General features: G+C 45.3%; 1 protein-coding gene across 4 annotated transcripts in view; it reads left to right on the top strand.

Moving 5' to 3' along the window:
* The window catches only part of Pdss2 (decaprenyl diphosphate synthase subunit 2), a 227,093-nt gene that overhangs the window by 183,394 nt on the left and 18,509 nt on the right, over positions 1–25,190 (top strand). For 2 of the 4 annotated variants that reach the window (XM_076917055.1, XM_034523718.2), the window contains exon 7: positions 8,119–8,151. In XM_076917055.1, the coding sequence (XP_076773170.1) occupies positions 8,119–8,151 (33 nt within the window). Of the gene's footprint in view, positions 1–8,118; positions 8,152–17,288; positions 17,955–24,054; positions 24,102–25,190 lie in introns of those variants that run through there. The other 2 variants (XM_076917054.1, XM_076917053.1) reach the window with 2 other exon arrangements.

Raw genomic sequence — 25,190 nt, 5'->3', positions numbered from 1 at the left:
GCCTGTGAACTTGATACAGTGCTTGTAAAGCAGACGCTGAAATGTTTGTAAGCCAGATAGCATCAAAGCCTTGTGGTTACACTGATGGAATCTGAGGAACAAGGACATAGTGGAGACCAGTTAAGACTTTGAGGAACCCGCTGATCCTGGAAAGTTAAGGAAGTTCAGAGAAAACTGTGTCCGAGCTAAAACTGTCAGATGGAAAGAGAAGGGAAGAGCTGCCAGGTGTCGGTGAGAGGTGGTCAGAGGCGAGCGGGGCACCAAAGCTGGGAAACCGGGCCGGCTGGAAATGGAAAAGCCAGCCTATAGATTCTCAACACAGAAGGCTTGAGGTGCACCCTGCAGGTCGATGGCCGTTGTTGTAGGGCCTTCTACTGGGCAAATGCCCCTATGATTATCCTGGTTTCTTGTTCATGGCAATTCTGAGGTTGCAGTAGACGTTTGTTTGTTTTATCCTGGTCAAACTGGGCAATTTTAAGTTTGTGCCTCCCCAGATTCTCCAGAAGCATAGGAAATCAGGCAGATGGTTAGGAATACTTAAGACCTCTGAGCAGAGAGAGATTTATTAAGTGGAAAACACCAGCACCTTTGTTCTCTTTTAAGATTTGGTCACTGTAGCTTTCCATGTCTGTCTGTCTGTTTGTTTGTTTTTGTCTTTGTTTGTTTTTTTCAAGACAGGGTTTCTCTGTATAGCCCTGGCTGGCCTGGAACTGGCTGGCCTCAAACTCAGAAATCCTCCTGCCTCTGCCTCTGCCTCTCAAGTGCTGGGATTAAAGGCATGTGCCACCACTGCCCAGCTTTTCCATGTCTGTGTATTTCTTCCTCACTTCCCAGTGGACCAAAGGAGGAGAATATGAAAAACTATTTTTAACAACATTGACATTTCCCTCTGGTTCTCAGATGAAAAGATGGTATGACGTAATAGTCCCGTAGTTGAGCTCTGAGTGGGATTGACTTCCTCCTGTGCTATATTATGAATAGGCAAGAACAATTCAGGCAGTGTGGAGAAGGCTTTCCCCATTCCTGATATTCAAGCCTTGTAACTGGAAAGCCTGGCAGTCAGAACTCTGCACTGCTCTAACTTTGGGGTAAGTGGATCCGGTCCATTTCTGTCTCACACTGTACTCAGACCACTCTGGTGAAGGGTGAAGATGTGCTTCCCCTAACAGAGGCTGTGTGCCCTCCCGAGCCTCCTTTCTAAATATGCACTGTACTCTCCCCCGGTGCCTCTCAGTGCAGACGCACAAACAGTTGTTTTTCAGAAAGACCTGTTTTCTCCATAGTAGTGCACATTTGTAATCCCAGCTTAGGAGGCTAAGACAGGATTGCCACAGTTTGAGGTCAGCCTAGACTATAAACTGAGTCCCTGGTCAGACTAAGCTACAGAGTGAGGCCTTGTCTCAAAAAGCAAAACAAAATGGGCCTTGGTTTCTAGAAAGAACCCAGGGATAATTGATATTTCTGCCAGTACAAAAGCAAAACACTTTTAAAGCATGGATATTTTTATAGCCAAACAAGGATATAATGATTAATCTTGAGTGTCACCTTCAGGGGATTTAGACTCATCATGGAAACAAACCCTGAGCATATCTATGAGGGAGTTGCTAGATTAGGTTACCTGGGGTGGAAAGACCTACCCTACTGTGGGGGTCACCAGTCCATGGCTGAAGTCCTGGTCTAGGTAAAAAGGAGAAACCAGCAGAATCCAGCATTCATCTCTCTCTCTCCCCAATTGCCTCATGCTTGCTGCTGTCCCTTCCCTGCCTTGATGGATGGCACCCTCAGAGTGTGAACCCCTTAGACATTGAGCCCCTAGGACTGTCAGCCCCTCAGACTGTGAACCCCTTGGACTGTCAGCTCTTTGAACTGTGAGCCAAAATAACCTTCCCTCCCTCCCTCCCTCCCTCCCCCCTTCCTTCCTTCCTCCCTCCCTTCCTCCCTTCCTTCTTTCCTTCCTCCCTCCCTTCCTCCCTTCCTTCTTTCCTTCCTCCCTCCCTTCCTCCCTTCCTTCCTTCCTCCCTCCCTCCCTCCCTCCCCCTTCCTTCCTCCCTCCCCCCTTCCTTCCTTCCTTCCTCCCTCCCTCCCCCCTTCCTTCTTTCCTTCCTCCCTCCCTCCTCCCTCCCTCCCTCCCTCCCTTCCTCCCTCCCTTCCCCCTTCCTTCCTTCCTTCCTCCCTCTCTCCCCCTTTCTTCCTTCCTTCCTTCCTCCCTCCCTCCCTTCTATTGTTTTTGTCACGTTTTGTGACAGTGTGGAGAGACATAGCTATTAGAGTCATCAATGATCACTTAAATGATTGACAGTTCTCTGGAGATTGAGACAGGCATATCACAAGTTTGAGGTCATCCTGGGCTACACAGTGAAACACTGTTTTAAACCAAATAAATAAATAAATAAATAAGTAAATAAATAAATGCCTGTATGGTAGTAGAGAAGTAAACAGTTGCAGGGGCTCAGAGCCTACAGATGACTTAGTAAACCCATAGGAAAACAGTGGGCGTGCCTAGCTTCACTACTGAAGAGACTGATGACTTTGCTGGGCAGGGAAAAAAAGTCACCAGTGTAATTGTCTTGCCTTCTGACCACTGTCTGAAATAATGAAACATAAAACTGTAATAACATGCAGGGTTGGGAGATGGCTCGGCAGTTAAGAGCACATGCCGCTCTTACATAGAACCTTCCAGGTTCAGTTCCCATCACTGAAAGCCTGGAATACCAGAGCTGAAAAGCTTTAAGAAGGTTGCTGTGAGTTCAAGGCCAGCCTAAGATACAAAGTTAGACATAACAGATAACATTTGGGAAAAATAACATCATGGGTAAAGATGATCAGTCTCTTGGAAACACACACACACACAAACACACACACACATGCACACACACATGCACACACACACACATACACACACATATACACACACATACACACACACACACATACACACACATATACACACACATACACACACATATACACACATGCACACACATACACACACATGCACACACGCATACACACATGCACACACACGCATACACACACATGCATACACATACACACATACACACACACACACACACATACACACACATATACACACACATACACACACACACATATACACACACATATACACACACATACACACACATATACACACATGCACACACACATACACACATACACACACATATACACACATGCACACACGCATACACACACATGCATACACATACACACACATACACACACACACACACACACACACACTATGAACTATTAGTTTTTGTACACTTAGAAAAAAATAGTGTCCCAATATACAGCTTTCAAGTCCAGACAATAGTAGTTGGAAATTGGAAACAGTTTGTTTATGTCATCTAATCCTTCTTTGTCACCTGACCAATAGAGAGCCTAAGCCTATTACTTACCAACAGGAATCTGTCTGCCATGGTCCTCACAGACCTAAGCATAGCCTTGAGAAGGAACGGCTTCCTCCACCCTCCAGCAGACCTGGCCTGCGGTGCTTCTGTAGGAAGTCCAGTGTTCACTCGGGCTGTCCGAGGAGCTCCGGGCCATGAGCTCCGAGCACGTTCTTGTCTATTTTCATAGTTTTAAAGGATAAAACAAGGCTCAAACTCTACGTTCTCTGTGAACTGCTGAAGACTGGGAACCGTACATTCTTTGCTCATGACCTGGATTGAAATCACATGGGCGATGAGAGAGCCCCTCTGAAGACCCTCCTAATGAAGGCCCCAGGGAACTGCCAGGTGAAACAGGGTTTGCTGGGCCCTGGAGAGGAGCACTGTGTCAGGAGGACTGGCTGCCGGAGTGCAGCCTTACTTCGTGTTAGCCTATTTTGGGCCCCAATGAGAAAGTTATTTTAATAATATCTTGCTCTGCTGGAAGTACACATGATAAGTGGCAGGTGTCAGGAAGGGGAACATTACAGCCCGGTGTTCTCAGGTCCTACGGAGGCCATATTGGTGTTCTCTTCACTCAGCACTGACGTACAGAGCAGCATAAATTGGAAAGGATGTTAGAGACCAGGCCAGTGATCTCAAATCAGAATCGACAGACAGGGAATTGGGAATTTCTGCTTTTCACAGGCTACCTGGGTGAGTCTTAACCACCAGCCCAGAATCTGAGAGAGCCAAGAACTTAGAAACTCCTGATCTATAAAGTATTCTTTTTTTAATTTTTACATTTACTTACTTGTGTGTGTGTGTGTGTGTGTGTGTGTGTGTGTGTGTGTGTGTGTTTGTACACCATACATGTGCCATCACAGCACACATGTAAATGTCAAAGGGCAACTCGTAGGAGTCAGTTCTTTGCCCTTACCCACCGAGCCATCTCAGCAGTCCACGTTGGAAGGTCCTAGCCAGTGGCTGCATCCTCCCTCTCCCATCCTTCCCCTGCTCTACCTTAACAGCGCCCTTGAGGTTGGCTTGTACAGTTGGTAGTTGGGATTCCCTGATATCTACCTGTAAATAGAAAATGAAAGCACGACATTGGACAAATGGGTAAAACTGAATTGGAGTTTGTAAGATGGCTCAGAGGATAAAAGCGCTTGGTCTACAAGCATATGGTCTGAGGACTGCATTCAAATACCTTATAAAAAAGCCTGGTGTGGCTACACATGCCTATAACTGCAGCACAAAGGGACAAAGACAGGTGGGTCCCAAGAGCTCACTGCCCAGCTACAAAACAGCTGCCCTGGCCCAAAACAGCTTCTAGCTGAATGAGAAGAAACCCATTATCAAGCAAAGAAATAAAGTGGAGCACAATAGAGGAAGACACCCTCCATTTACTCTGACCTCCATATGTGTGCAGAATGGCCATGTACACTCACATGTTTACACGCATATAACACACACACACATACACAAAGCATCAGTAAGGACTCTTTGTTAACCATATATTAGTTAATTCAGCTTTCCTAGAAGCAGTAAGCTACTTTAGTCTCTTGAATAGACAGTATACAAGCAACACATTAAAATAGAAAACATTCATCCCTCTGTCCATTCATCCCTCCATCCCTCCATTCATTCATTCAGACACTAATCTACTGAGCAAGAAAGAGCATTTCCTGGCCCTCAGGAGCCTGTGTAAGCCTGTGTAATAATTCTGTGGGTCCCACATGTATGAGCCAGTGAGTGCAGAGGCCTCATCTGTTCTGTTGATGGCTGGGCCCAGACTCAGCCTCGCTTGTAGCACTTGCTGCTTGAATGTTTGCTGACTGAATGGATAGCAATTCATGTAAGACCAAGGAGCTACAGTGTGGTCTTTGTTTCTAACTCTCACTAGAATTTATAGCAATATAAATTCTAGAGCTTTTTATAAAAAATTATGTCAGGATCTACTGTGTGTGTGTGTGTGTGTGTGTGTGTGTGTGTGTGTATAATACGTTGTATACCTAATATCAACTGGAAATACAATATGTATTATTTATTTCTAAATGTTTAAATATTTACTATATTTGTTTTCTGAAATGAATGATCCTTTTACATACAAGCTAAGCAATCTAGGGTGAAATAGTTTCACAGACCTAAATTGTTTGCTGAGACCAAATAAAAAATGATATTCAGATCAAGTATGTTGGCATATGCTGATCATCCCAATACTTAGGAGACTCAGGCAGAAAGATCAAAAGTTCTAGGTCAGCCTGAACTGCACAGTAAATTCCTTGGCAAGCCGAGAGAGAGAGAGAGAGAGAGAGAGAGAGAGAGAGAGAGAGAGAGAGAGAGAGGAGGGAGAGAGGGAGGAGAGGGAGAGGGAGGAGAGGGAAAGGGAGGCGGAGGAGGGAGAGGGAAAGGGAGGAAAGGGAGAGGGAAGAAAGGGAGAGGGAGGAGAGAGAGAGGGAGAGGGAGGGAGAGGGAGAGAATAAAAGGACCACTGAGGTGGGTCCCACTCTAGTAGTCACAGTTTGCTCAGTTTGTATGACTGCAGAATTTACACTGTGTGTTACAGATGCTTTTTTCTTTTTTTTAGTGCAGGCTGGCCAGTATAGACAACTCTACTGGGTGAAAGGCAGTGGTGGGGTTCGAGGGGTGGGGAACAAGCTAGAAATACAAAGTAAAAAGAGAGGTCAAGGTTTGAAAATAGCATGTGTCCATCACAAGTGCTTCAGGATACTGGAGCTCTCTGTGATACTTGCTCTATAAACAAAGTCTGGAGGAAAACAGTTCTGTAGCAAAGCAGGCTGTAACATGTACTTATGACCCAAAGGCAAGGACTCTAACAAGTGCCACTCACAACATTTTCAACACAGCTTGCTTGTTAAGAGCAGGCAAGAAGAGGAGATGCTTAGAACAGACAAAGCCAGCGGTGAACCCACGGTGTTGGTGGGGGAGGGGTGCTTTGACAATAGGAACACGCTAGAGAAATTATGCAATTTGTGCATTTAGAAAGTATCTGCTATACTTGGAAGCATACACCTATAATCCCAGCCCTTGGAAGTGCCGACAAAAGAATCAAGAGTTGAAGGCCACCCTCAGCTACCATCAAGTTCGAGGCCAGCCTGGATTACTTGAGATATTTTCTCTAAGAAAAACAAAGTGCTGTGCACGCCTGAACAAGTCATAGCCATCAGCGAGAACAAGGGCAGAACGGACAACGGGAAGAGTGTCCGTCAGTCCCAAATGGACTCAGGAGTCAGCCGGGTCAGGCATGGTGGTGCTTAGTGTAATTCTAGCATTTGGAGACAGATGGGAGAGTCACATCAAGTACAGGGCCAGCCCCCACCAGTCCCTGTCTAAAAACCAAACAAACATCTAGGAGTTGAAGTACTCAAAGTGTGGAAGTCAGTAATGGCTCGTGACTGGTAATCCTAGCATAGAGGGATAACCGCTTCAGAAGGCTGAGGCAGGAGGATCACCAGTTCAAGGTCATCCTGAACTACATATCAACACCTTGTCTCAAAAAAGCAAACAAGCAAGTGTGGAGCAGAACTGGTGCTGTTGAGATCTTCCCAAGCCATCCAGGAGTTATTCCTCAGATCTAGGCCTGTGCCCTGGAACTCACTCTGTAGACCAGGCTGGCCTCGAACTCACCGAGATCCACCTGGCTCTGCCTCCTCAGTCCTGGTCAGGTGTGTGCCTACATCCAACTCAGAAGGATTTTCAATATAGCCATTATTTTATTTTAGAAAATATTCCCATGAACAGATACATATAAAGTATCTGAGCAGAGAATAACCTGGTTTTTAAATACCTTCAAGAATAGACCCATATTCTTATTGAAACATTGTATCTCAGTACTAAGCTCAGACTCCTCAGAGTCTTTTGGAAATCCAAGGTCTCTATTAAAAACAGTGGGCTAGGGAGATGGCTCAGCAGTTAAGAGTACTGGCTGCTCTTGCAGAGGACCTGGGTTTGATTCCCAGCACCCACATGGTGACTCACAATCATCTGTAACTCCAGTCCCAGGGAATCCAACATCTTCTGGCCTCCATGTTATATAGACACACATTCAGGCAAAATCCTCAGACACATACATTTTTTTTAATTAAAAATTTCAAGTACAGATTGAAGACTCTGAATTTTTACTTAATTTTTTTAAAAATTGAAGCAAATTTGACCTTAATGTACAGTTTTTCTTTTTTCCCAACTTCCCAAGTTCTTCTGTATGTGTGTATCTGCTGTATGCACATGCATGCATGCATATGATGTGTGTATATATATATTTGTTTGTGTGTATGTATACATTTCAAACAAAAGTTGAAAGAACTCTTCAGCTATACATATATATGTATATGTAGGCAGAGATATCACTGACTTTATGAATAAATATATAGTTCAATATATGTTAAATAAAAGAGGGAGTGTGGAGAAAAAGAACTGAATTTTGTTCTTTTTAATGTTTCTATTCTTTCTAACTTCGTGTATTTTCTGGAAGGCATCTGCATGTGGGTGAAGGGGCTGCTGCCCCTGGACCTACAGTTCCAGGTGACTATGGACCATGGACATGAACTTGTGTTCTCTGGAAGAGCAGTGCATGCTCTTAGCCACTGAACCGTCATCCAGCCCTATGAATTTTACTCACTAAGAGGCAAAACACTAGATAATTGCTAAAAGAACAACAAGAAACAAAAACAGCCAGAAATTAATTTCTTCTTTTCTGTTCTAGGCTCAAGAGAAAGGAAGACTGAACTACAGTAAGGTGAGTGGAGTGCACACATGCGTCACAGTCTGATCACTTTTTATATTCACAAGGTCAAGAGGAACATGGCTAGAGATGGTGGCACGAACCTGATCCCAGCACCTCAGAGGTAAAAGCAATCAGGTCTCTAAGTCTAGGTCACCCTGATCAACAAAGAAACTGATCTGGACAAAGCTACATAGTGAGGCCTTCTCAATAGATAGATAGATAGATAGATAGATAGATAGATAGATAGATAGATAGATAGATAAAATGGATTTGGTTAGTCTCACCCACATCATGGCTCACAGCCATCTGCATCTCCAATCCCAATGCATTACATACATGCAAGCAAACACCCATGCCCATAAACAATAACATCGTTTTTAAGTTAAATATATAGGTTAAAAAGAAGCGTGATGTTTAAAGCTGAGAGATTGTCATTAGCAGATAGAAATGATTTATTCAACAATGTGTGTATTTATACCATAGAGTGTGTTAGAGATTGAGAATAAAATGGGGAGGGCCAGCAAGATGGCTGAGCAGGTAAGATGCCCAGTGCCAAGCAGCTCAAAGCCAAGCCTGATACCCTGAGTTTGATTCCTCAGAACCCACATGGTAGAAGGAAAGAACCAACTCTTGAAAAGACAGAGGGCATTACATGGTTGGAAGTAGGCTTGCTAGCTAGGTATCTTCTAAAGCATCCTGGGTACCCTGCCTTCACAGCCTTGCCTGGTCCTAATTGTACTATAAAGGGTCTGCCTTCAAAACCATCAGCTTATCAACTAGGGAATCCAGTTGCGAGCATATGAACTCTTGGGGCACGTTCAAACTATAGCATCAGCATAGCATCGAACAACACAGACCATGTATAAGCTCAACTTCCCACACCATCCGTGAAGCATTTGAAGCTCACACCAAAGCTTGTCATATCATGATGTGGTGGAAAGGCGCACATGTAAGTCTTATATGTTTCCCAGCCTCTTGAACTATGAGCCATCATGAGCATGTCAGTTATAAAGTCACTGGCAAGCATATTATATAAAGAGGGTAGGGTCTGGGGCAGAGGGTCGTCAGCTGAGCCTGCTTACTGTGAAATCGAATCTCCAGCACCCATGGGGAAGCTGGGCATGGCTGTGCATCAGAGCCTCTTACAGAGGGAGCAGAGGAGGCTAGAAAGGTGTTTGACAGCCTTGCCAGGTCATTTTGACATATCTCCTTTGTTAAAACTAGCTGTGGTCAGCACCATAGCAGACACTTGTAATGTAGCACTAGGCGAGGTAGAGGCCAAAGGATCAGGAATTTTAGGCCAGTGCTACAATGAGACCTCATCTCCAAAACAGAAAAAATAATCGAAGTTAAACCAAAAAAAATTGGTCCAGTCAGGTAGCTCAGTGGGTAAATGGTTGTCCTGCAAGTCTGCCAGCCTGAGTTCAATCCTCAGACCACACAGTGGAAGGAGAGAGCCAGCTGGCAAAATTGTCCTCTGACCTCCACATGTGCCTGCCCCCACACTGTCACATCACACACACACACACACACACACACACACACACACACACACACACACTATGGGATGTAGTGAGGCAAGCCTTTAACTCCAGCATCTGAGAGGCAGAGGCAGGCAGATCTCTGTGAGTTCAAGACCTGCCTGGTGTACACAGTGAGTTACAAAACAGCCAAGGCTTTGTTGAAAGACCTTTACCTCATGAAAACCGGAAACATAAAACTGAGGGGCTGGAGATTTGGCTCAGCAGTCAAGAGAACTGTCTGCTCTTGCAGAGGGCTCTGGTTTGATTCCCAGCGCCCATATGGCAGCTCACAGCTGTTTGTAATTCTAGTCCCAGGGGATCTGAAGCCCTCTTTAAGGGCACCAGAAACACACATGGTACACATGCATCCATACAAAATAATAAAACAAATCTTTAGAAGAAAAGTTCTAAGTAAATAAATAAACCTGTGAGACATTAGATCTCAGGACACAGTGTGGTCTGTGAACACATTTAAGTTACACTGTTTTGAGACAAGAAAAAACAACAAGGGACCATTTTTCAGGTGTGTGGCAGGCACGTCTATGACTGCTTAGCTGACAGAGCTCTGCTAGCTGTCTGACTGTGTGATGCCCAGGGTTGTCTGGAGGTGAGTGCGGCTGCACTCCGAAGAAGACAGGAAGAAATCAGTGACCCAGAGTAGCTTTGTCACACATCTCCCTGTTTCTGGCTCTTCTGTCCCCCTGTAATGTCAAATTTAGGATCATTGCCTACAGGGAGGCCTTTGCACTCGGACAGGCTGGATTAGGTCCTTCCCACAGTCTCTAAGACACTATGCATCTCTCGTGTCTTTGTTGTTTTACAGTGACCCATGTTAGGATCCTGGACTGTGAGCTCTTGAGGACAGGAACAATGCTGGGTTTGATTTGGGGGCGTTGGGTTGGTTTGGGGATTGATTGTTGGCCTTTGGCCTTTGGCCTTTGTAACTGGTGCCTAATGCTTGGTGCTTAGTACTGGGTGAATGGAACCCATGGACGAAACAGAGGATACTTGAAATACGCTGGGAAGAAGTAAGTTGCAGGAGAAAGCTAATACAGAGCTTTTCGTCTCAGCACAGAGGTCAGAGAATCTAAGCCATCAACAGAGCAAAGCAAACTGAAGATAAAGGATGGGCTTTTACTAAGTGGGGAAAGAAAGCAGGATGACTGTGGAGTGTTGAAGCATATTTGTGATTTAAAGACTTCCTAGAATTTCTTATCAAAGAATACGTCACAATGGAAGAGATTGGTATTGGAAACTGGACTGGAGCCAGGTGGTGAATTACTGAAGTTGGTCACTTGTAATCTTAGCACTTAAGAACTGAGGCAGGAGGGTAGAGAGTTTGAGCTTCCTGTTGAGACCCTGTCCAAAAAGAAAAAGAAAAGAAAGAAAATGAAAGAAAGGAAGGAAGGAGAGAGAGAAAGAAAGAGAGAGAGAGAGAGAGAGAGAGAGAGAGAGAGAGAGAGAGAGAGAATAAGTATGGTGTGCCTGTAACAGCAGCCCTGACCTTGTGGCTGAGTGCTGAGTGGGTAGATGCCCATGTATGTGCTATAGCATGAATTCAAATTTACACACACAAAGAAATGTTTTGTTTTTAATGAAGAGCTTTGAATGACAGCCCACACCTTTAAGCCCAGCATGAAGGAGGCATCAGCAGGTAAGATCTCTGAGGTTTAGGCTAGTCTGGACTACATAATGAGTTCCAGGCCAGGTAGGGCTACATAATAGTAAGATCCTGCCTCTAAAAACCAGAGAGAAGAAAAAGCGTTTCTAGATCAAGCAGTGGCTATGCTTCCAACTTGCTGCAGAACCTAGTATGCGTCCCTTAACCACACTGTACTTTCTTGTGCTGAGACCATGAGGACCACATGAGCAAGACCCCATGGACCTGACGTTACAAGTCCCCTGGCTCGGGCATCTGCGTCTCGAGAGGACACTCTTCCTTAACACATCCTGATCCTAACATAACTAAGCTGGTCGTTTCCGTTGTTTCTTCTTTCTGTGAATATTCTGACAGCAGCAGAGCCTGAGCCTGACCTGCCTCACAGGTGCATCAGGCCTGACTCTCTCAGTACTTCAGGGTGTGTGTGTGTGTGTCTGTGTTATCAGGAGAAGTGAGGAGGGGAGGTCTGGAATCTGCAACTGGAGGCTCCAGTTTTAGGAGCATACTGACTGTAGATTATGGGCTCTCCCCCTGATGGCCTCAGGTGCCTTTCTCAGAGCCCAGTCATGTGTTTCTCAGTAGACAGAATGTCCCCTCCACCCTAGTTCCTAGTGCTATTCTGACAATTAAAGGCAAAGCACAGTTGGTCTGAATGGATTCCAGTGACTAACCAGATCTTGTCACCTTCACCCAGACGTAAGCCGGAGTATTGTGGCGAGGAGGAGGACAGTCATGTCCTTCTCTGTAGGGTTAGAGGTGCTTGGAGGTGCAGCCTGTTGTGTGGACCTGTGTGACTGGGACTGGGGGAACACTAACACAGGGACTTCCTGTCTCCACCTCTCTTCTCCTCTGTGTGGTCTCATTGCTAATGACTGATGCTCACTCTAGCTAACGTAGGCAGAATGGGTTGGTGGCTTGGAGCTCTCCCGACAGGATTCTCCTATGGACAGTGTTGACAAGCTCAGCAGCCATCTCAGGAGACGGTTGTGAAATTTACTCCTTTCTGAAATTTTCTTCATTCCCAAGATTCTAATCTTATCTTTAAAAATCAGTTTCAGAGAACCGTAAGAACCAATTTCAGTTTGTCATGGCAGCAGTCAATGCTTCACTCACATTGTATCAGCCTGAGATGAGGATGGTGTCACAGAGGGAGGGAAGAGGTGGTCACATTTAAGTCACTCTCAGCTGGTTTTCAGAATGCCCTCCACATTCACTGAGTAAGATAAGTAACTTTCTTTTTCTTTTTTAGTTGGATATGTGTTTGGTTTTGTAACAGGATTTCACTATGTAACCCAAACTGACCAAAAATTCTTCATGCTGCTGCCTCAGCCTCCTGAATGCTGAGGTTACAGGCATGGCCACCACACCTGGCTTGGAATTACTTTTTTTTTTTTAATCATCTATTTATTTTATTTATTTGAGTATACTGTTACTGTCTTTAAACACAGTAGAAGAGGGCGTCAGATCCCACTACAGATGGTTGTGAGCCACCATGTGGTTGCTGGGAGTTGAACTCAGGACCTCTGGAAGAGCAGTCAGTGCTCTTAACCGCTGAGCCATCTCTCCAGCCCCTTTGAATTACTTCTTAACTGAGTTCTGGTTGCAGCGGTTCCTGGATATGACCGGTTTATACTACTCAGGTGTCTTTCTTTTAAGATATCAAAACACTCAACAAGTTTCCAGTCATTAAATCTTTCCCTCCTCTTAAGGTAACAGGCAAGTGACAATTCTAGAATGTCAGATGGAAACACCAAGACCATCTATCCTACTTGCGTAGTTAAGACAGAACAGGACTTGTAAGATGCACTGTACTTACCAGAAGTGGGTTGTAACCAAGTAGCTAATGAGACTTGGCCTTGTACAGTGTTGTGGGACACTCAGTGACCATGCCCGAGCTGTATGTGTAGCTCTCAAACTGCTCCATTCCTCAACTGCCAACAGCATCAAGTACGCTAATCAGCTTGGTGCTAGAGGGAAGGCTGCCACCTATTGACCTGCAGAAGTTCCTGGGTGCGCACAGGGGCGGGGGCAGAAGCCTCTCAGACCAGCGCTTGGTTTGCTATGACAACTAATATACATGTCCAAGAGAAGATGAATATGTTGACTACTCTTGCTCAGAAAACCATCTATAAACGTGTGTGTTTTCCCCATCTGGAGCCGAGCGCGAGCCTGCAGTTGAGCCTCCTGCTCCTTGAAAGAGGCTGCTGCTCAGAGACTAAGGCAGATGGTGTTTTTGCCACTTCAGGCAAAACATGGCACCTATGGCTCGGCTTTCCACAATTTTAATTTTTTAACATTTTCAAGATGGCTTGTTTAAATATCTCCATCCCAGAGACACAGACTTGTTCCCGACTCCTTTTAAGTCATTGCTGCAGCTACACTGGCAAAACCCACCCGATCAGAAGCAGACTCTGAGGCACTGTGCGGTCTGCCTTCTGTTCACTCTTTCCCAGGAGCCTGGGAGTGTGGCGAGTGGCCTGTGACACGCATGCTGGTTTACACACAGAGACCATGGGTGCCAGGCTTCTTCTACACTCGCCTCTACTTTTTGTTATGCGTTTCTTATCATTTGGCCTGTGACTCAGTACAGAAGTGTGATTTGGCCGGGCATTGGTGGCACATGCCTTTAATCCCAGCACTTGGGAGGCAAAGGCAGGTGGATTTCTGAGTTCGAGGCCAGCCTGGTCTACAGAGTGAGTTCCAGGACAGCCAGGGCTACACAGAGAAACCCTGTCTAAAAAAAAAAAAAAAAAAGAAAGAAAGAAAGAAAGAAAGAAAGAAAGAAAGAAAGAAATGTGATTTGTTCTGTTCTGTTTTCCACTTTTTGAAGGCATTTATCCCTGTTATTATTTGCATGTAAAAGTATGTGTGAGAGTGCAGGCGTGTGCATAGTGCACACCTACATGAAGCTCTGAAGAATAAGTTCTCTCCTTCCCTGGTAGGATCCAGGATTGAATTCAGGATGTCAAGATGGAGTTTTACCCGCTGAGCCAGCTCACTAACCCTGTTTTGTATTTTAAGATTCATTTATTTTATTATTTTATGTGTGTGCATATTTCACCTGCATGTATGTATTACCACATGGGTGCTTAGGGAGTTAGATGCCTTGGGACTGGATCTACATGAGGCTGTGGGCCACCCAATGTGGGTGTGGGAAATGAACTGGGATCTTTTGGAAGAGCAGAATGCATTTGTGAGGGGGGTGTCACTATGTAGCCCTGCCAGGCCTGGACTCACTCTGTAGACCAGGCTGCCCTCAAACTCAGAGATTCACCTGCCTCTGCCTCCCACATACTGAAATTAAAGGTGGGTACCACCAGTGCCAGGCACAGAATGATTCATAACTGTCGAGCCCCCTGATGTCCTCTTAGGAGGGTCATTTGAAACACAGAATGACTCACAGATGAGCACGGGTTGAAGGAAAGTCCTGCAGAGATTGATTCTCCAGGCCTGTAGTTCCCAGTCACATGCAAGAGAGATCCTGAGTGTGGCCATTGGAGCTCCTGCTGTCTCTCAAGAACCAGGGCCTGGTGGCTGGTGCCCTATTTTGCCTTCTTAACCCCCAGAAGCCCCTGTGGGTTTGTTACTATAAGACACATTTGCATAAAATGCACATTACAATTCTCACCCCACCAGCATTCACTCGGTCAAGGTCACTTGCTTTGAGAAAGAGAGTGTCTCCCCTTCCTTCGTGACTCCCCCAAGGCTTGCCTTGTACCCATTTCTTCTCTTTATTGTCCATAAATGCCTCTATGGTTTTTAATTGAGTATTAAAATATATATATATACCATTGCTGTCCTTATACACGTGTCTGTTCACTTACTTGTGTGGTTAGTTACTTCTATGGCACCCTTTCCCACAGTCCTAGCTGGCTGGCTCTGAGAAGCTGTTGCGTTGGCACAGGTGGGCCCCAGATATTGCTCTTTTCTCCTCCGTCCCCTTGTCTAAGGCAGATGCTGCTCCTCCCAACCTGGGATTTCGCATTAGCATCTTCTGTTAAAAAAAAAAAAAAAAAACTCCACACAGCATCACTGCAGGCATGGAGTCTCACACTCCTCTAGGCTCCTGAAGATGTTTTACCATTAGCTCTTCTGTTTTAATTAGTGATAATTACGGAGACTGCCTAGCTGCACTGACCTTCTCTGTCCTTTCTTGCTCCTGAAGGACTCGCAGTGCAGGAGATAAGATGTGTACAGCACACTTTAAAAAGAAAGAGCCCAGCTGTAAAAAACACATGATGTCGGTGCAACCATGTAAAATGTTCTATGCTTAATAAAGACTAGAAAGTACCATGTTAAAATGTGTGGATAAAGGCATGCTTTTAAAAAGAAATACATTGTACTTTTAAAAGATTTTCATTTTATAATTGTAGGCTCTGATTTGAATTGGATTTTTGTTTCCTGTAACAGTATGGTGATGAATTCAATTATATCGGGAATTGAAGATAAACTAACTTAAATCTTGTTTCACGTGAACCAACCAGATTTAACTGTAAGCTTCTAGGGAACTGCTTCCGTCTGTGGCAATAGGCAGAAACCACATTTGGGATAGAACTTGTCTGTGAGGGTTTGGTTTTGCTGTTCTCTCTCCCTCTCCCTCTCTCCCTCTCTCCCTCTCTCCCTCTCTCCCTCTCTCCCTCTCTCCCTCTCCCTCTTCCCTCTCCCTCTCTCCCTCTCTCCCTCTTCCCTCTCCCTCTCCCTCTCTCCCTCTCTCCCTCTCCCTCTCTCCCTCTCTCTCCCTCCCTCTTCCTCTCTCCCTCTCCCTCTCTCTCCCTCTCTCCCTCTCTCCCTCCCTCTCCCTCTTCCCTCTCTCTCTCCCTCTCTCCCCTTCCCCCTCCCCCTTCTCCCTCTCCCCTTCCCCCTCTCCTCCCTCTCCCTCTCCCTCTCCCTCTCCCCCTTGGAGAGCCACCATGTGGGTGCCCTGGCTTTCATAGCTTCCTATGTAACATTTATCTTAAGGCTACAGCAGATATTGTGGTTGAAGACCACTTCTCGATTATAAGCCTGGATAGCTGGCTGTGTCTGTGTTGGTTACTGTGCCCTGGAGGCTTATGCACTCATACATGATAGCTGCCAGTGTGTATTTGCTAAGCGAATGAATGGATGAGTAACTCAAGATCCACCGTCTGTTTGTACGTACCTCCCTCTCGTCGTAAGACCTGTTAGACTCGGCCCCCGTCATACTCCCTTAGTATTGGAATTAAAGGTATATGCCACTATGCTCAGCTCCTAAGTATAATATTTTTATGTTAATTTTTTGTTTGTTTTGGGTTTTTTTTTTTTTTGGTTTTCTTTTTTTTTGTTTTGTTTTGTTTTGTTTTTTTCTGAGACAGGGTTTCTCTGTGTAGCCCTGGCCTGTCCTGGAACTCACTCTATAGACCAGGCTGGCCTCGAACTTAGAAATCCGCCTGCCTCTGCCTCCCAAGTGCTGGGATTAAAGGCGTGCGCTACCACTGCCCGGCTTTTATGTTAATTAAATAGAATATTTTTAATAATTCTTTGAGAATTTCATAGTGCGTACAATGTATTTTAATCATCTTCAACACCCCTCGAGTCCCCCCAGCTCCTTTCAGATCTATCCCCCACTTCCCTGACCCTCCTCCCCAATTATATTTCCTGGCTCTTTTGTTGCTTTGTTTTTGCCTTGTTTTTCTTTAATAAGACACCAAGTCCAGCCTGTTTTGCCCATATACTTGCAGTTGTGGGCTGTCTACCGGAACAACCTCTTAGCATGCACATACACATACACACACACACACACACACACACACACACACACACTGACACACTGTGGTGGTCCACAAGCCCTCCTCTCTCTGTGCTGGAATAGTGACTGGCTCGATCCTGGTCAGGCTACCACACACAGCTGCAGAGTTTGTGAGTGCAGTGACCTGGTGTGTTCACATTGGTTCTCCCTGACCTCTTGCTCTCACACTCTTTCCGCCCCGCCCCCTCTTCTGTTGTAGAGTCTCATCCTGGTCAACGAAGGAGGTGCCACTATGGGGCATAGATGCTCCATGCGGCCACACACAGCCTAGACAGCCTGTCCTCTGCACTTGAACCACGTGTGACTCTGCATTAAGCAGACTCTTGCTCAGAGAAGCTCTGATGAGCTCTGGGAGCTGCACTGCTTACAGGCCGTTTGACATTACGTCCACCTAGCTTCGCTCCTGGTGCCAGCTATCTCCAGCCATGGGTCCTTGAGCAGATTGACAGCACGAAGCACGTACTTCCTCCTGGGGAGAGCACTTGGCCATCCCGGTGTCATTCCTGCCTCTCTTCTTGCACCCATGGCACAGCTGAGCAGGACTGTGGGTGACTTCCATCCTCCAGCAGCCTCCCAGCACCCCCTGTTCCCACAAAAGCCAGCTAGCAGGAAGGAAAGGTCCTGGGGACCAGCAACTGTGAGTGCTCTGTTAACAGAGTCTGCGGCGTCTTCAGCATACGGTATAACTATCAAATTCCAGTGGGCAAGTAAGAGCGGTGGCAATAGCCTGTATTGTTTTGGGGCCTCCAAGACACCCCTGAACAACAGTTCGATGGCAAATATCCCACAACTGGCTCTGGGCTTTTATTTGACAGCTTGTGGCTTCTGTGTAGAATAACGCCAATTAAATTCTGTTGCGGGGGAAGGGGTGTTGATATAGTAGGTTTCTTTATAGCTTTTCTTTTTTTTAAAAAAAAATGATGTATTTATTTTATGTATATGAATATACTGTATGCTGTCACTCTCAGACACACCAGAAGAGGGCATCAGATTCCATCATAGATGGTTGTGAGCCACCATGTGGTTGCTGGGAATTGAACTCAGGACCTCTGAAAGAGCAGTCAGTGCTCTTAACTGCTGAGCCATCTCTCCGGCCCTCCTAATGGCTTTTCAGACAACCTTAGTATTAGTTATCCCTCCCTCCACCCCCTCGTCTACCTGGCTCTCCTCTCTCCCCCTCTTAAACATCCTCCGCTTTGCTCTTTCTTTTCACCTGCATGTATTACCCCACTCCCCTAAGATCTCCTGACCTATGTTTAGCCAAATGGTTGCAACTCCATTCCTGTACTTCTTGGGTTGAAACAGAACTTTAGCTGGGGAGATCTTTAGAATCTTAGTCTGAAGAGCAAAGTAAAAAATGCCCTGCAGGCTAATTCTGTGGTGAGAGAGCTGCTCTGTGGGATGGCTGCATTCAATTATTTCTCCCAGTTTGTGGTGCCAGGAACCACCTGTGCACAGGGAGAGCCTGTGTGCCTTCATGTAGCAGATAGAACCTTCTGACCCCTAAGAGAGCCCATTTGGGCCATTAAAATGGGTTTGAAGCAGATATAAAGGAAGTACACTCTTTCGTCTTCTTAAAAACCACTGGAGAGGAACAGATTTTCTGGAATTGTGAAAGAGAGGAAAAGAGGGACACTTCTGTATAGCTTTAGACGTGGTTTTAGTGAGTCAGAAGTCTTTGTCACTCTCAAACTCACTCACACACTGTTCATACAGTCTGATTTTATACAGAATTAAGGGTTTTTGAGCTGTCAATCTGTGTGATCCATGAGGAGGCTATTGTCTTTTAATTGGTGCATCTGAAGACATTCCCCATCCACAATGTTTTCTGCCCAGCTTCTGCAAGCACACTAAGCTCCATTCCATCAGAGTATTGATCCTTGGTAATGTGCTTGGTCTTTTCCGTATAACAAGTGGGCTGAGCCCCTCAATTTTCAAGCAGAGTTATTGAGGTAACAGTAGAGCTTGCAAGATCTGCAAACACAGCTGAGTGGTGTGTGTGTTGTTGCAGCCCTCTCCGCTCCACGCTTGGGGGCCAAAATGTCCCGGACCGATCTGTGGCTTCAGTCTGCAGGTCAGGATCGGGGGGGGGGGGGGGGGGGGGCAAGATAAAGGGGAAGAGACTCGAAAAATGGAGAGAAGACAGAGGTTCTGATCAAGTCTCGTTTGTTGTCTCTCTTCTCTCTTATTGTCTCCCTCTCTTATTGTCTCTCTCATTGAAAGGAAGTCCAGGGTATTTATACACTTTGTCACGTGCCTTGTAGGTGCGTGGATACCACTTGCCCTGCAGGTGTGGCTATGACGCAAGCCTTACAGGCGTGTATGGCATGCAGGGTGCACCTTGCAGCTGTGGGCACTAAACAGCAAAACAAGATATGTAGGATAAACAAAATGTTTATCAGAGTGTGCTTCAGCTGTTGTAGGCTGTTGAAAACGAAGTCTCATGTCAGGGTATATGGCTCGAGATGGCTTCAAAGCTGATAGCCGCTTTCTAGCCGCTTTCTGCTAAAAGTCGGCCCCCAACAGTGTGTGTCAAGTAGAGACTGGGGTAAGTAGATCCTACTCCTGTCCCCACAGTCCTTGGCTTCCTGGCTAATGAAGGTCTTGCCTGTTCATGACATCATGAAACCAGGCTCATCACGCAGGCTGCCTGTTGTATAGTGCAGTAGTGCCACCCCCACACCCCACGGAAGGGCTTCCTACCCCAGTCCTCAGGCTAGTATGCTGAGCTGTGTCAGGTTCATTCATGACAAGATTTGTGTACACCTGTTTAGAAACAGCTGTAGCCTTTTGGTGTTCAGTGCTTTTACAAACATACACTGTAGTACAAGTGGTTTGCTGCGTGCCTGACTCAAGACCATACTAAGTTCCCATAGCTGCGTTACAGTCTGCTGACTCCACAGTGCGTTTCCTGTCACGCCACTTCTCGGGTCTATGGACGGTCTATGGACATACTACAAAAAGTTGTAAAGCAGGCTTTGGTTTTGGAAGTACCTTAAAATGGTATATACGGCTGTCTGGTATAGCATAGTCCATTCTTAGAAATGACATTGCCTAACGAGTGGGTTTATGTTTATTGAGCCAGTGTAATGATTAATGTGCCTTTTAAAAAGCTCCAAGAAGCTGGGCGGTGGTGGCGCATGCCTTTAATCCCAGCACTTGGGAGGCAGAGGCAGGCGGATTTCTGAGTTCGAGTCCAGCCTGGTCTACAGAGTGAGTTCCAGGACAGCCCCAGCCCCGGCTACACAGAGAAACCCTGTCTCGAAAAAACAAAACAAAACAAAAAAAAAGCTCCAAGAAAATCTTATACTATAACTATAGTATATTCTCATATACTATATTCTCATATACTATATTCATATAGAATATTCTCATATACTATATTCATATAGTATATTCTCATATATTCTCATATATAATATAACTATAGTATATTCTCATAGTTGGACATAGTAATCCCAGCTCTGGGGAACCTGAAGCAGGAAGATTATAAACCCAAGCCCAGCCAGGACTACATAGGGAAACCCTGTTCCCCCATACCCCCAAAAGATCCTCATCACCATCCCCTGGAGGAAGACAAGTATCCAAATCAACAACTTACCCATAATGCCATTCCATAGAAACCCCCTACATAGTTTGCAAACACAAAGGCTCGGCAGGGGACGTGCTGACCTGGGAAGCCTGACTCTGAGGTCGGTCTCCAAAACCCATGTAAAGGTGGCAGAAGAAAACAGACTCCACAGAGTTGTCCTCTGACTTCTGCATGGGAACCATGACACATGTACACTCAGATACACACCTTACATGGGAAAAAACTGTCCATTTCCATGGCCTGGACAGTGACACCCTCACTTCATAGACATTTCTCCATTTCCCCCACCCGACACGGAAGACATGGGGAGGGTCACATATGTTTATCTTTATTCTTGTTCTTTTTTTCTGTTATGGTTGGTGCTTTCTGGTAAAGTTCTGCTCATCAGGATGCATGCTAGGTTGTTTCGAAGCTAGGGTAATAGGGATGGTGGCAGTGGTGGGGTGGTGCTAATGGTCCCCAGGATTGAGTACTCAGAGGGTAGTGGGTAACAGCGGGGGACATGAGCAAACCATACAACAGCAAAAGAAACCGTTAAGTAAGGTCAACTCAAGTAAAATGCTGGAAAGCCAGACTCACTCTCATATAGGATATATGTCCCTCTAATACCACCAGCACTGTATGATACATACGTGCTATGCATGTTCTTGTCCCAAGATATTCCTTTTAATTAAACACCCGCCACAGTATTTGTCATGAGATTATAGTGCAGGCTATATATTGATTCAAAAAAAACAAAAACAAAACACGCTACAGGCAAGAATGGCTTGCTGCAATCTGCAGCTGTAACACGTTTTGCTTGTTGAATATCTATTACAGAATTTATTGAAAATCTCCATGGGCCTAGTTAGGCTTTCTGAATTTCAATGTGTAGAATTAAGTTCCTATTTTGGAATACGATACTAAAATTAAAAATTAACTTAGAATCAGAATATGAATAAATCTATGGTTATTTATACGTCATATATTTTCCTTTGGAACCAAAAAAACAGTGGCTGTTTTTCCTTTGGAGTTAACCCTAAATTTAACATAATTTCATATTACTAACCTCGAATGCCCAGTCTACTACATGTTGATAACCATTTATAAATTAAGAATTAAACTAATCTCGTCCCATTTAATTACATTCTAGAATCAACTCATTTCTCAGGCCGTAAGCTCCACAGATTGGTCTCTGCCGCTGCCTCTCACTGGTGGTGTGTTGTTCATTTATGTATTGTTTTAGTGACGTGAACATAGATTTATTAAGGAAGAGAGAGGAAGAACTCCATAGACTGGAGGGGATCCTGGGAAGAAATCTCCTATCTCTTTTTCTTGAAGCAACAAAAGCCCCTGGAGGCTTAGTTTTTTTTAAATCTATTTTTAATAAGGGTTCTTAAATCTTTTAATGTGCCTCCTAGCCCACCACCCAGCAGAGGTGGCGGAAAGGAAAGGTTGATATAGCAAAGGAGGATGTGGACCTGTTGAGAAACAGTTCTTTGGAGCAAACTCAATCTGTGATGTCAGGCTATCAGCAGCTCAGTTCACATGCATTCGTAGAGGCTGGATCTGCTCACAAACACCACTCATGAATCTGCAATGGCAGGACTCACAATTATCATTTATGAATCAGCAACAGTGGGGTGATCCAGAAGAAACTGTAAGGCTCTGCCAGCTGGCCCACGTCCAAGGAAGCATCAGAAGCTGCTGGAATACCACCAGTTTTTTGGTGTGTTTTTCTCTATGAAGTCATGATAAACGATGACCAATAAAGAATGGTAAGGCGTACCAACACCATTCAGTATTGTCCACTGTTCATTGGGCTGTATTTATATCTTTTTTAAACATCATGTGTACTCTCAAGTATCTGCTCTAGCAAAACATATGCCCTTTTTCTAGGCTGCCTCCAGAAAAACATCATGTGTCTGTTCTTAGCAAATCATCCTCTCATGTGCCTGCTTCAGCACAAACATTTTCTCATGAGACAGTTTCCAGAAAAATATCAGATGACATCATTGTGTCTCTAAAGAAACCAGAAATTTCCACTTCAACCGCCTTCCCCTGAACGTTGTTGTATCAGTGAAGATTTCTCCATACCTAAACCATATGTATGTATATGTGCATATTATAAGTGTATGTATATATGAGTTTAAGTCCGTTTCTGTGTTTGGTAAGGTGTATCTCTTCAGGAGTGCTCATCTGTGTTGTATGAATTGTTGGGTGACATTGCTCTCCCTGTGGCTGGCACACCAGTGTATGAACTCACCCGTGTGCTAAAGAGCCATAACAATCCTGGAATCCATTCTGGAGTGTCCCTCCTGTGAGGAGAACACCACACCATCCAGACTGAGCCTAATAAACGTGTTGGAAGAGAGGTCAAGAGAAGTCATCCTGATGTCATCCACAGTCCCTCCCTTTATGTGGGGGCAGGGTCTCACTAGATGTCCCATGTCTCCTTGAATCCACAAGCTTTCTGCTCTGCCTGCCAAGGGCTGGAATTACAGGGTGTATTTTTTGTTGTTGTTGTTGTTTTCTAAAATATTTTCTTTTATGTGTCTTAAGTGTTTTGTTTGCATGTATATGTGGCACTACGTGCATGCCTTCTGCCTGCAGAAGTGAGAAGATATCAGATCCCTGGGAACTGGGATTATGTATGGTCGTGAACTACTGTTGCATAGGGGCTGGGAACTGAACCTGGGTCAACTGCAAGAGTAACACGTGCTCTTAACCACTGAGGCATCACTTTGTTGTTTTTTATTTCTTTTGTTTTGTTTTGTGTTTTAGTTTTTCCAGACAGCTCTGTAAAAACAAGCCCTGGCCAGCCTCGAACTCACAGAAATCCAGCTGCCTCTGCCTCAGGAGTGCCGAGCTGAGATGAAAGGCGTGTACCACCTCAGCCAGTGTAATCTGTTTCTCTTACAGAGAATAGCTTACACCAAACTGAGATGAAAGGTGTGCACCACCACATCCAGTGTTCTCTGTTTCTCTTTCAGAAAATGGCTTAAATTTTAAATGGTCACAGACCCGGCAGGTGGCTAACTGGTAGAGCACTTGCTTAGAATGCGTAGGCTAAGTTTGATCTCCACCATTGTAAATAAACAAGCACACGTGCAGATGAAACACTCATCCATATAAAAATAAAATATTCTAGAAGACACAAAAAAATACGGTCTATAATTCCAGCACTTGAAAGGCTGAGGCAGAAAGATTATGAATTCAAGAAAGACTGGGGGCAGCCCGAGCTACATAGTAGGTTCCAGGCTATTCTGGGCTACAGAGTGAAACTGTGTCACAATAAAGCCAGAATCCAACTCATTAGCAATCAGAGACCTGGACTATTTCAGATCCCTTCATGAGCCCACATGAACTAATCTGCGGATGTTTGTACTTACAGCTAGGCGCACTGCGATCCCAGGCCATTCCTCTCTAAACTTTGCCAATGTAAGTTATCTTAGGTGTTCTTTTCAGTCGCTCCGTGTGCCAGCTCAGAGCAGCCTGGCTCCAAGGGGCTCTGTGAGAGGTCCCGTGTGGCCCCGTCCTGTGCTTGTGTGAATATGGAGAATGCTTGCCACTTCGTGCATGTAGCACTCGGGGTCAACTTCAGGTGCTGCTCCTCACCTTCTGCCTTGTTTAAAGCAGGTCTCTGTGGTGGTTTGGGGTTTGAGGGTTTGGTTTGGTTTGGTTTGGTTTGGTTTGGTTTTAGCTGTATACACCATGCTAATTGGGCCAGCAGTAATCTAGGGGTTCTTCTGTTTCTGCCTCTCATCTTCCCTCCGCACTAGAATTATGGGGCCTCACACTGTATGCATCTGTCTTTTTTAAGTGAAGATTTTAAGTGACTTAAAAAAATATATATATATTTATTTGTTTTACTTCACTGTATTTTACACAGGGTCTCACCCAGTCGTCCATACTTCTGGGCTTTTGTTGGGATAGAGTGTGCATGCCCACAACTTTCAGGGTTTGGCTGTCTCTTTGTTCCGTGGGTCTCCTTCCACCATGCAGGTTCAGCGATCAAACTCAGCTTATAAGGCAAGGGTTGCTTTATGTTCTAACACATCGGCCTGGACACACTTTGTAGAACACAGTGGCCTTGGATTTACAGTTCTCCTGCCTCTCCAGAAGCTACTGTTAGAACTTAACGTTAGACCCAGCTTTGTTCAGTTGCTGCTGCTGCTGCTGCTGCTGCTGCTGCTGCTGCTGCTGCTGCTGCTGCTGCTCTTTAGAGACAGGAATGATGGTGCGACTGAGAAAGTGCCTTGTAGACTGGGTGGGTATTTGGACACTTGGTCCCCAGTGGGGGATGCTGTTAGGAGCAGTGGTGCAGCCTCATTGGAGGAAGTACACCAGGCTTTGAGAGCCCCTTAACCTGCCCCGCTTCCAGGTTGCCCTCTCAGCTTCCTGCTGTGTTTGAAGGTGTGATTTGTTAGCTTCCTGCCCTTCCTTCCTAGCTGTTATGGGCTCCCCATCTAGGCCTGTAAGGAATACTAAACTCATCCCTTTACAGTGCTGTCAGCCATGGTGTTCTAT

Source organism: Arvicanthis niloticus, chromosome 20 (assembly GCF_011762505.2).
Source record: "Arvicanthis niloticus isolate mArvNil1 chromosome 20, mArvNil1.pat.X, whole genome shotgun sequence".
NCBI lineage: Eukaryota > Metazoa > Chordata > Mammalia > Rodentia > Muridae > Arvicanthis > Arvicanthis niloticus.
This window is presented reverse-complemented; position numbering and strand designations above follow the sequence as displayed.